Here is a 12,504-nt window from a genome sequence, read left to right as displayed (position 1 = left end):
AAAAATAGCTCCCCTCGGTACTTTCCACAAACACTGCTACCCGCACACAGCCAGTAGATAAGTTCCTGATTTTGCAATTCCAAAAGGTCCCTTCTTTATCAGTTTCTTCCTTAACGAGCACATTCTTTTCTTCTGGTTTTCTTGTAACTGTTTCATGTTTTCAGACATCGTTAATCTTCCGACTGAAGTGTTGGTTGTACTTTTCCATTGTCAGTGTGGGCAGAAATTCAGTAAAGCAGCATGTACACCCACACTTACTGTTAATTTGGCTGTGACGGTTCCCCCTCATTTGTGATCAAACCTGAGAACAGGCAGCCAGCAGGTGGCATGGAGAAGGCATTTTGCACCCAAGAGCTTAGTTGTTCTGCTGTTTAACTTGGTCTTGTAAAAGTTTTCACCTCTTTCTAATCATGTTGTTTTGCCTTTAGACTCCTATAGCCACAACAACATTAATTGCGAGTGCTTGTATTTCCTTCCTCCTTCAGAGTGAATCTCCCTCCCTCACACATGTGGAGCTGTGGCTTCAGATTTTTTCTGCTAGCTTTAGTTAACCTGTGCCCAAGGTCTCCCATATTCAACAAACAGAACCCCTTTATTGTTCAGAATGTTAAAAAATAAGTACTTAGACTTATTTTCTTTTAGAGAATTTCGACTTAGTACACACAGAAGGAGACTGGTTTTTCAATGGAAATTCCCTATTAGGAGAAAACAATAGGTTAAGAATATTGAATAATTTATTACTATATTTATAATAAGTAATTTGCAATGAGTGTTAACTGTATATATTCGTCACACTCCTCTACTGGATAAATATCTGTAGTCAGATTATGATTTCCTTGTGTTCATTCATTGTCTAAATGTACATATTGGCATTTTTCCCTGTAGTTTGAGCTTGACCAATGTGCTGTATGAGGGCCCATGCACTGGGCTGAAAATAAGTGCTCTGTTGATTACTGATAACTTGCATGGATTTTTTCCCTTGAGGATTTCTGGAAATGAAGAAGACCACAGAATCTTAAGTATTTTAAAGTTTGCCATCAACACAGTGGGTAAGCAGGGTCAATGATTCCTTAAGTAAGATTCAGCTCTCTGATAGGCACTGTACTTAGCAATACATATTCTTCGTCCATAATAAGACTTCTAAAACATGTGTTGATGGTCATGGGACATATTTATAGTCCACAATGTTCACATGACACAGTTCTTTCACACTCATAACAAGTTTTTCTTGATTCTTGAATAAGTTAATTGTGGACGGTGTTGCTTGTTCTCACTTGGTTCACTTATATGTCTACCAGACATTCTTTGTCAAGGGCAGTAAATCTCTAATCTAGCTCAAATTTTGCCAGTGTCATTCTTGGTGTCACTACACTGTGTGGTTCTCAGTCCTAAGCATGGTCACTATGTGTAATAAGGAGCTATATTCAAAACGAATGTAGAATCCATATTAATGGAGTCACCTACCTGCAAGGAGCCTATAGGTAAGGCTTTGACAGCTTGTACCATTTGGCAAGGTATGATGATACAAAGGCATTATTGTTTGCCACAGCTGGGTTTGTGCTGTATAGCTCATGCTATATTTTCAAAGTTTCTTAACAGTCTATGAAAGAAGTACTGGTGGCTAAGGGATTTTTCTGCACTGAGTGAGAGGATGGTACCCAATTGCAGTGGTTTGTTTAATAACCTAAAATGCTTGTCAGATTGCCAAATTGCTCTTTATGTCCAGACCCGTCTTGGATTGGGGTGTATTGAGCATTTGTAACTGTCAAGTTATTATTTAGCCAAAATCTTATACTCCATGTAGAATTATAAGCAATATGAGGACATAAACTAAAATAATAAAACAAACCCTCTCCTTGAAGCTGCCTCTTCTAGCTTGCCTGATTCCGAATAACCCTCAGTACTTATAATTTTTCTTGGAAACATTAGCTCCTTCTACTCTGATCCCATTGAGGCCAACCGTACTGTATTTTGGTTAATACTTCTCCCAGAGCTCTCTGCAATGCCTGATAGTAATGTGTAAAAGCAGCTGTGGTCTCTTCCTCTTGCATGGCCAGTTTATTATACTGTGTATGAATCCTCTTTGTTGTTGCCCTTTGAGTACTATTTCACAAGTTGGGTTTTCAACTGTCAAACCACCCAATAATCAGTTCTGTTTATTGGATCTTTATGCCTGTCCAATTTTTCATGCAACAAGTGGTTTATGACCTTCCTACAGGACTATGCATCATTTTACTTGACTGAGTTAGTTTACGTTGTGCTTCCAGATCTTTAACTTCTGTTTCCAGAGCAGTATATTCATCAAACCACTGTTTTTCTCTCAGCATAGCAAAGGTCCTTAGGGCCAGCCACTAAATTCACAGGGAACTATTAATTTCAAATTTTCAGAGACTCTTTTTTTGCTACTTTATTTTAAAATGGACTTTTCCTAGTAAGGATTTGTTTAAATCTCACTTTTCAGTAGGGGAATAGATGCAAGACAACATTAACATCAAGAGAACTGGAGCATGACTTGAATGAGAAGAGGGAGAGCAGAAGGATCAGTCAGGACAAATACATTCTGACAGCAGACATGATGATGGAGGGACTGGGGAAGGACACTTCATCTATTAAAGCCCTTCATGTTAACTCTTACAGAATTATAATGAGATCTTACAGTGAGATCTTTCAGAATCTCAAGGTGATCCTTAGCTTTGCTTTCATTCCTCATCAGACTCCTTATATTTCTGCTATTGCCCCCTTCCTTTCTCCTACTTTTTCTTGCACTTGTCTTTTTCTGCACTTATCTTTTGTGTCCCACATGGAATAGCCCACAAGTTTTTTTGCCTGCCAAAATCTCACATCTTTCAAATTCCTCCCTAAAACCGACTTCATCAGGGAATTTTCACTCCTTATCCAAGCCAGATGCTTTTCTTGCTCTGAATATTTTTTCCATATCTTCTCTTGTCTGTCTTAAGACCTGGATATCTGGCAGTCAAGGATTATCAGTAATTTTCTTTCTTGAGACAGATGAGAATTCCTTACAACTTCACTATTTTGACTGAAATAGCCTGAGGGTCCCTCTATCCTGCTGTTGCCATTCAGCAGCTTTCCCCCTCTTAAAAAAGTAGTGTGTCAGGGACAGGGGAGGGTGCAGGAATGGCCTAGGGGATGGCAAGACAATGGTTTTAAGGACCTCAAGTTTTTAGAACTTGTGTTCCTATATGGTATAAAATCGTCTGAAACAGATAACTTTCCAAGATGACTGCAAAGGCATAGACCTGGTCATACTTTCATGACAGTTAAAGGTATGTATTCAACAGTGTTAAGGGGATAGAAAGGTAGTTCTCTCAAAAAAGAAATAGTCCCATTCAAATCTGTGTGGACTTTGCTGTACATTATTTACTCAGGCACCCACTACTTTGGAGAACTATATAAAAAATACCACCATTTCAATTCAAACATAAATATAAGTTTAATAATTTCTGCTGACTATAGCAGTCAGTTTTCAGGGGTTTTTAAAGTAAGTGCAGCAAGTTCACTTCTCTCGTTAATTTTTACTCTCTGTGAAATGCTGACTACAACTTCACTAACATTATAAGTAATACTTACATAGAGGTCAACTATTTCTCTTCTCATGTTTCATCCTATTAAATTTCAATGGTGTTGCTTTAGCATGTAAGAGGAGTAACACGATAGTGATTCAAGCCCAGAAAGAAAGGGCCTTCTTAATTACCTGTGTAATATTTGCAGAGTTTAAGTCCTCCTTTATTCCTGCCCAGACTGGGTGATCACAAGCCACTGTACCCATGTGCAGAAATAATCCGAAGACCAAGATATTTTACTGTCAGATGGAATCTTTAATATTAGGTGCACAGTTACAAACACTCTTAATTGTGAAAGGATATTTCTTGTACAGAGAGATTGAATTAGTACTAATAGTGTGTGTAGTGTGGAGAGAAATCCACTCCTGACCTTGACTCTGAGTTAGTAACTGGGCAGTTGAGGAACAAATGGGACCATATTCCAAGATTATTCTGGGTTGGACATTTTGCCGTGCATTGTGAACTAATGTATTCTTACAAGGTAAACCATACTATGCAATTTATTGAGCCCTTTTTTGCCTCCTTCAAACACATCTCAAGTGCTTTAGGCAAACACACACATATTGAGTTCCGTAACTTAGTAGATGCCAAAAGGTGTATCTCTTTACATTGGCATGTCTTGGGAACAACTTCTGTGTGTCATCAGATTAACCAAAGCTATGCTTGGCTCTGATGAAAAAGTTGGGTGTTTCACCTTGGCTGAATGATAGTCTTTGACTTCTTTTGCTCTTCTGCCTCTCTCTCTCATTCTGTCTCATGCCTAATATACACATGGAAACACTTCTCTCACTCAAAGTTTTTGAAAAAAATGAGAACTTGAAGTCACTACTGGATGCTACATTTTGATCACAGTGAAACATTTAAATGGACTGAAATATTTTAGGCATTGTAAAGAAGAATACATATACATGTGCAAAGTTCAAGTTGATCTTTCTCCTATACCCTTCTATTTATGTTGAGTTTTACCTTTCCTTGGGTTATATTTCAAAGTAATTATTGTGCTTGTAGTTGCAGGCAGCATAGACTGGTAAGAATGGATTTGCAGTCCTGTGTTGCCAAAGGACACTGTGAAGAGATGAGAACCAACTACCAACATAGTACACGTTCAGAGGAGAGTTGCTTCAGACTAGTCTCAGTCTGCTTCTAAGAGCTGAATGGTTATTAGTGGTTGGGTCATACCAGACACAGGCCAAGTTTGTGTCTTCTGGCTTAGTGTCATTGAAAAGGCACCCAGTTTTTCTCCCCTGTATCACTCTTCCACGTGAACCAAAGGAGGTAAATGGGGATGATCAGGAATATAATTTCAGAAGTGCACTCCTGTTCCAAACCAAAATGCAAATGTAGACTTGCTGTCATTTGGCTTATAACACTTCTACAATTGACTTCAGCAAAACCAGAATTTTGACAGTAGAGATTTATGAAGACCCATACCGGCTCTACATAGCACTTTTCATCTCTTTTTAAATATTTAATCTTTCACTGTATCCAGGTTTTCTCTGATACTATGTTCATTACTACTTTTAAAAGTCTTTTGAAGTGTTTTGCCATTCTTTCCTTCTCTGCAACTTGGTTTGTTTTTTGTTTTTTGTTTTTTTTTTTTTTTTTCTTTTCCCTTAATTTGGCATTTAATTTAATTTCTATGTTTTCTTTTGTACACTTTCCTCTGCTGAACAATCTCTGCTAGCTATTGCCACAGTACATTTTTACTTTTGATTTACTCTTCCTTCTTTTCCTTATTCTATTATTTTGTTACTTGTTTCTTGATGTGGGGCCAGAATTGGGTTTATTTGACAGCTATGGCTAATGAAATGATTTCAGAGTCATAGGTATGGGATTTAGAACTGACACCTTTCAAGAACAGATTGTGTAGAGGTCTGTGGAGAGCTATACTTGTGCCATACATCTTACATCCAGTTCTTAACTTCATGAAAAAAAGGCATCCAGAGAAAAGTCATAGGGTAAAATCATGATCCGGGTTTTGTTGTAACCATCTTATAAAAAAAAATTAAAAAATTTGACAAGCATATCCAAATGAGCAAAACTCTTTCCTTTTAATACTGTGCAAACTCTCTGTATTTGTTGCTTAAAAATTTGTGGTGTGCTATGTACTGATGGGTGGAGTTTGTACGTAAGGTTGCATGTAAGGCTGACCCTCTCTAACAAGAGATGAATTGTGGGTCTGGATTCAGTCCAGAGAAAATATGACCCTGTCAGTAGCAGGCTATGTAATTACTGTACTTGGTGTCTGTAGATCACTCTCCCAGAGCTTATCTGGTGGCTGATGATGGTGAGCAGCTGTTCAAGGGTGCTGATAGCTGCACTGGCAAAGATTTGTGAAACACCAAAGCTGCACAGACCGAGACTGTAGAGGTTATGATCAGCTTGGGACACATATGTCTGTGGAGGACCTTTATGAGAATAAGCAGCTATATGAGAAAGAGAGGATGAGGTAAAAGGATGAAGGGAAACAATCAACTAGAGAAGGAAAGAGGACGGAGGAGAACATGCAAATTATCTGCAGGCATATGAGTATCAGAAAAATGGAGCAGGTATAGATCACAAAGGAGATTGCCTTCCCTCACCTCCCCTTCTCTTCTTTCCCTTCAATATTTCTTGACTGTTATCTGTTAAAACTCTTTCATATACTTATCACTACAAAGCCAAGTGCTGGCTTTTTGCAAATTATCCAGTGTTCTGTGTGTTCATATTTTTTCTGTTTATAATACTGTCAAAGAATTAAGGACTTTATTCTCCATATAGCCAAGACAGTATACTTCTGATGACCTAAACACACCATTAAGACAGTAATGCCTCTTAAAGGATACAAAACATGTGATACATTGTGCCCAGTGGTAAACCAGAAAAGACTAATGAAAGGAGCAATATTAGGTTTTGAAGGTGGATTTTAATACTGTTTAATATTATCCAGATTATGTTTGTGTAGTATGATGAACAAATTCAGTAGTCTAAGAAATATATCTAGAAGTCTATTATTCTTGAATAACACAAGAAGTATCTATCTGCTAATTATTCATAAGTGCTTTTGTTAAGGCCACAAAGAAAAATACATGCAGGGAGCTTGCCATCTAACATTTAAAAGAGAACATAAATTCAAACTGTACCTGTAACATATATTGAAAAAGGAACATTTTCATAGCACTACAGAGACTTTCCACTGAAAACAAAAAATAGTTCTTTCTGAACATGAATTTCAAAATTAGTTATCTATGTACCAGACATTAAAGTTTCCTTTTCTGTTAGTCACATTAAAATTTTCTACATTATTTATTATATTGTTAATGCTAGCAACTATCTCTTATACAATCAGAAAGCAAAAATGTTAATGAATAATTTGGGACATAAAACTTTTCAGAATTCAGATAGCTTTTTCAAATTCATTTGAAGATGATAAATTCTTCACCTCAAGAAGCATTATGAGTTCTTCTGTGGGATTTTGATTGTGACAGTCTTAACTTCTGTGTACTCATGAAGCCCATATTCTCCCCTATATATAAAAGAGAACCAAGAACAGTATTTATGGTAATGTTTTTTATATGAGTTATGTCCTGGATGGGATATTCAGTGGTACTGTGCAATTGGACAGATGTATAGCAAGTATACTGTACATATTCGGAAGACATCTGTGCAGCTAGACTGCTGCTGGAAGTCTTTTGGAAAGTTACAGCAACTGTCTCTTGAGAAAAGTGGGAGAGAGCGCAATTTCATTTCTGTGTAAAAGAATGGCATTTAATCAGTTTAGTGCATTTCTAAACTGGGTTTCTGTGCAGCAAATCAGGCACATTTTAGGTCTTCACAGGCATGCTCAACAAGATATTTGCAAAGGCCTTCTTTTGATGTCAAGAGTTTTCTCCAGAGTCAAAGAATAGACACTTCATCTCAAGTAAATGGGGGACATAATTAATCCACTATGAAATCTTCCAGACAGTGAAAAACACTTAAGTTTTACTGAGGTGTTATTAGCATGATTCCACCTTTACGTTTTACATGATGAGATGAAGCTTGCTTGTGTGCCTAGATGTTTGACATCTAATGCAGTCAAACTGTTTAGAAATGATTGATTTTTTTATAGAACAAGGGTTTGCTACAGTATAATGTTATCCAGTTCTCACTGCCATCTTACTAGATACATATGTATGCAAAACAGAAATCTGGCCTCAGGACTCTTGTACTGTGGGAAAATGTTTACCGATTCTCTTAATTTTTCAAGAGGCATTCTGTTAGTATGTGACATTCAGTAGTTTGATTCATAATGGTATTATAATTTCAAGAATTATATGGGGAACGTTATTCTGGGATTCAAGGAAGTCAAAGGCTTGACACACTGACTTCCTGATTACTTCAGTGCAGTTGTTTCGCACATATTTCTGCCTCTCCTAAAGTTGATTGCCACATGGGACAATGGGTACAAGTTACTTCTGGGGAGATTCTGACTGGACACAAGAGGAAAATTTTTCACAATGAGAACAATCAGCCACTGGAATAATCTGCCCAGGGAAGTGGTGGATTCCCCAACATTGGACACTTTTACAATTCTGCTGGACAGGGTGGTGCGCCATCTTGTATAGACCATGGTTTTGCCAGGAAAGATTGGACCAGATGATCCTTGAGGTGACTCCCAACCTCTTATTCTAGGATTCTATGTTTACAAAACCTTTTTCCATGGCAGACATCTATCTGGTGCTAATTCCTTCCTTGCCCTTCAGCAGAAATATTTTTATTGGTCCACTAATTGTCATTTTGAATTGAGCATTAGGAAAAACTTCATTTGCACAAAAGCTTAACTCCTTCAAAATGCACTGTTACAGAGAATATTAATCTTTATGATAGCCTTTTATTGTTTTCTTGCTATTTCCAGCAAATAAATCCCCAAAATATTTCTGCAAAAGGCTGTAATTCAGAATTGATGATCTCCCAATTTTTGGCACCCAGCAAATGCAAAACAGTCCTTGATAATAATGGCTAAAATTACTGAGTTTTTTCCATTTTGATATTTTCTAAGGCTCTCAGCACTGTCATAACTGTTTCCTTTGAAGTCAGTGGGAGCTTTGCCATCAGGAGCAGATTGAGTCCAGTGATGAGCAAGCATGAAAACCCTAGCCTTTATCTCTTAAAAAAATATGAATAAATAGAGAAAAAAATCTTTGAAGCACTTCACCTGCACATATATTTTTAAATTACTTACATTTTTCATTAAAAGTACTATGCATTTGGCTTAATAAAAGGGGAAAATTACATGTTTTGACTTTTATTCATTAATTTAAAAATAATTTGTTGTTCCCAGATATATGGCATTTTTAACAAAGGACTGCTTGTGATTTGTATTCCAAAAAAACTTCTACATTACATAATGAACATGTATGATATCAAACTTCTCATGATGTAACATTATATGATTCTCTTGCTAATATGAAGATCAGGATGAATACAGGTGAGACAGGACATGATTCAAACTGAAGCTGAACTAAACTTTAGAAGTTTGAAAGAATTTGATTAGCTTAACATTTCTGTATACTCCTCTATTACTAGTTTGGGAAAAGGCCAAAGGTCCGAAGACTACAGAGGACTACTTTTGTCATAACTTTTGACGAGGCTGAAATGTGTTGTTGTCACAAGACCTTTATACTGAAAACTCTTGTTTAAATCAAGGGTTTTGAAATGTCTTGTTTTCAAAAACCTAGCACTTAAAGGGGATTCCACAAACTACACATATATGTATCTTCATGTAAATGACAGTTTCTAAATATATGCAAAAACTGTAAACCATAAACACAATGATCAGTTTTGCATATCAATAGGCTGCAAACTACTAAAAGCAATCATTTTGAAAAAGTGTGTATCTAAGTAATTTTTGAATTTGTTTTATAGAGGAATTCTTTGCTTGACATTGTCTCTGACAACATGAAGCCTTTAAAAAGTATTTAGACTGCTTTGACAAAATCTCAGACTGAGCATCCTAGTTATGAATGTTTAAAGTTGGGTTTTGAAATTTCATTTGCAGTTCCTGTGAATCTACATTTTTAAAAGTATCTACTTACATCTCTCGTCCATTTCCTGACATCTTAAATCCTCCAAAAGGACACTGAGCAGACATTGCACTATAACAATTAACCCTGAAAAAACAGGAAAATTACTTTTGACAGTGTGAAACAACTGTTTTAACTTCTGAAAAATCAATGTTTTTATGTCAACTGTAAAAAACCTATCGTGATATTCACAAACTATATCTGAATAATATATTTGCAAAAATATGTGTAGTTCAAGGTTCAGAGAAACAAAACATTACCAGAAACTACACTTATGTTCAGGGTTCTAACATTCATCAAGGGTCCTCAATCAGAGTGACAGTCATATATTTCACTGATAGTTATGATACAATTCCTTTCTAAATAGTGCATAAGCTCTCGAATCAAAGACTAGTCACAGTTAAGTCTTCTGCAGGTACACTTCCAGTAGATAAATTCAAGATCATTCAGCATATATTTAGGAAATTTTATTTGTTTCTACTCAATATTAAACCATATTCTGTATTGTGGTTAAGCACAAAAATACAATGATGAGTAAGAAAGGAATTTCACATGGGAATTTGTAGTATGAAGAGTATTGACAGAATGTGCATCCTGCTTCCTAGCTGAGAAGCTCTTTTCGTCTTGCAACATTGTCAAATCAGATAATCTCTATTTTCATATTTTTTAATTTCTCCTCCTGCCAGTCTACTGGTTTCAACAAAAGCGGTTCTGCTCATAGTTAAGGATTCCTAGACAGACCAGCAATCATGTAAGAAAAAACCCCAAAGATTCCACTTTTATTTTAAACTATCTTCCATTTGAAGAATACCATATCCTAAGTCAAAACTTAGTTTATTTTTAGAAAGCATATGTTTTAGGTCATGGGACCTGGGCAGGAATTTGTGCTGGTTGCAAGTTCTTTCAGATAAAATGTAAGTAAGTTGGACACATGTTTTGCATTCAAGTAAACTTGGTTGTGCTTTTTCTGATGGATTGAGATAACTGTAGGGAACTGCAGGTCTCTGTCAGTAGTAGTCATTAGACTCAGACTGCAATTCCTCTAGGCTTTCACTCTTGTATCTCTATACCTTGTTTTTCCAGCTCCATGTAGGTTGCCTCATTCTTTTCTATTGCTGGAGATAGTTGTCTTGTACTTGTAGCAGCTCTCCCTCACTTGTGTTTTCTTCTTTTTTTCAACCATATTTTATTAATCTATTCCATCACAGATTCTGCACAGATAATTAATTTCTTTACACAGCAGAGAAAATGATCCCTGAAAATTAAGTTTGTATTGGGCTATCCTCAGACTCTGAAAGGAAAGGAAAGTGGCACTTTCATAGTATTTCCTTCTGTCTCTCCTTTATAGCGGGTCAATTTCCTTTTTCAGACTTACTTTACAGAACAATTGTGTGAAGACTTATGAAAGTATTTATTTAATAACATGTTAAGTATGGAAAGGATGATCCGGGAAATTACAGGCCTGCCAGCTTGACTTCGGTGCCCGAGAAGCTGATGAAGCAGCTCATTCTGAGTACCATCACACAACACCTGCGGGACAACCAGATGATCAGGCCCAGTCAGCATGGGTTTATGAAAGGCAGGTCCTGCTTGACAAACCCAATCTCCTTCTATGACAGGGTGACCTGCTTATTGGATGAGGGAAAGGCTGTGGATGTTGTTTGCGTTGACTTTAGTAAGGCCTTTGACACCGTTTCCCACAGCATTCTCCTGGCAAAACTGGCTGCTCGCGGCTTGGATGGGCACACGCTTTGCTGGGTAAAAAACTGGCTGGATGGCCGGGCCCAAAGAGTTGTGGTGAACGGAGTTAAATCCAGTTGGCAGCCCGTCACGAGTGGTGTCCCCCAGAGCTCGGTTTTGGGGCCACTCCTGTTTAACATCTTTATTGATGATCTAGATGAGGGGATCGTGTGCACCCTCAGTAAGTTTGCAGATGACACCAAGTTGGGTGGGAGTGTTGATCTGCTCGAGGGTAGGGAGGCTCTGCAGAGAGACCTGGACAGGCTGGAGAGATGGGCTGAGGCCAGCTGTAGGAGTTTCACTAAGGCCAAATGCCGGGTGCTGCACTTGGGCCACAACAACCCCCAGCAGCGCTACAGGCTTGGGGAGGAGTGGCTGGAGAGCTGCCAGTCAGAGAGGGACCTGGGGGTGTTGATTGACAGCCGGCTGAACAGGAGCCAGCAGTGTGCCCAGGTGGCCAAGAAGGCCAATGGCATCCTGGCTTGTATCAGCAATAGCGTGGCCATCAGGGACAGGGAAGTGATCTTACCCCTGTACTTGGCACTGGTGAGGCCGCACCTCGATGACTGTGTTCAGTTTTGGGCCCCTCACTACAAAAAGGACATTGAATGACTCAAGCATGTCCAGAGAAGGGCAACGAAGCTGGTGAAGGGTCTGGAGCACAGGTCGTACAAGGAGCGGCTGAGGGAACTGGGGTTGTTTAGTGTGGAGAAGAGGAGGCTGAGGGGAGACCTCATCGCCCTCTACAACTACCTGAAAGGAGGTTGCAGAGAGCTGGGGATGAGTCTCTTTAACCAAGTAATAAGCGAAAGGACAAGAGGGAATGGTCTCAAGTTGCGCCAGGGAAGGTTTAGACTAGATATTAGGAAGCATTTCTTTACAGAATGGGTTGTTAGGCATTGGAATGGGCTGCCCAGGGCAGTGGTGGAGTCCCCATCCCTGGAGGTGTTTAAGAGTCGGGTTGACATGGTGCTTAGGGATATGCTGTAGTTGGGAACTGTCAGTGTTGGACTAGATGATCTTCAAGGTCCTTTCCAACCTAGATGATTCTGTGATTCTGTGAAAGGTGAGGGGAAGAGAGACACAGGAGCTTGACATTAACTACATCTCTAAAAATGAAAAAGAATTGAAATACA

General features: G+C 38.2%; 1 protein-coding gene across 1 annotated transcript in view; it reads right to left on the bottom strand.

Moving 5' to 3' along the window:
• Positions 1 to 6,469: 6,469 nt before the first annotated feature.
• The window catches only part of ALDH1A1 (aldehyde dehydrogenase 1 family member A1), a 39,784-nt gene continuing 33,749 nt past the window's right edge, over positions 6,470 to 12,504 (bottom strand). The window contains exons 13-14 of the mRNA XM_074856544.1: positions 9,641 to 9,715; positions 6,470 to 7,089 (exon numbers count right to left, since the gene is read on the bottom strand). Coding sequence (XP_074712645.1) covers positions 7,017 to 7,089; positions 9,641 to 9,715 — 148 coding nt within the window. The 3' untranslated portion in view covers positions 6,470 to 7,016. The remainder of the gene's footprint in view (positions 7,090 to 9,640; positions 9,716 to 12,504) is intronic.

The sequence above is a fragment of the Strix uralensis genome, chromosome Z, assembly GCF_047716275.1.
Source record: "Strix uralensis isolate ZFMK-TIS-50842 chromosome Z, bStrUra1, whole genome shotgun sequence".
NCBI lineage: Eukaryota > Metazoa > Chordata > Aves > Strigiformes > Strigidae > Strix > Strix uralensis.
The sequence above is the reverse complement of the archived record's forward strand: the minus strand, read 5'-3'. Positions and strand labels throughout refer to the sequence as shown.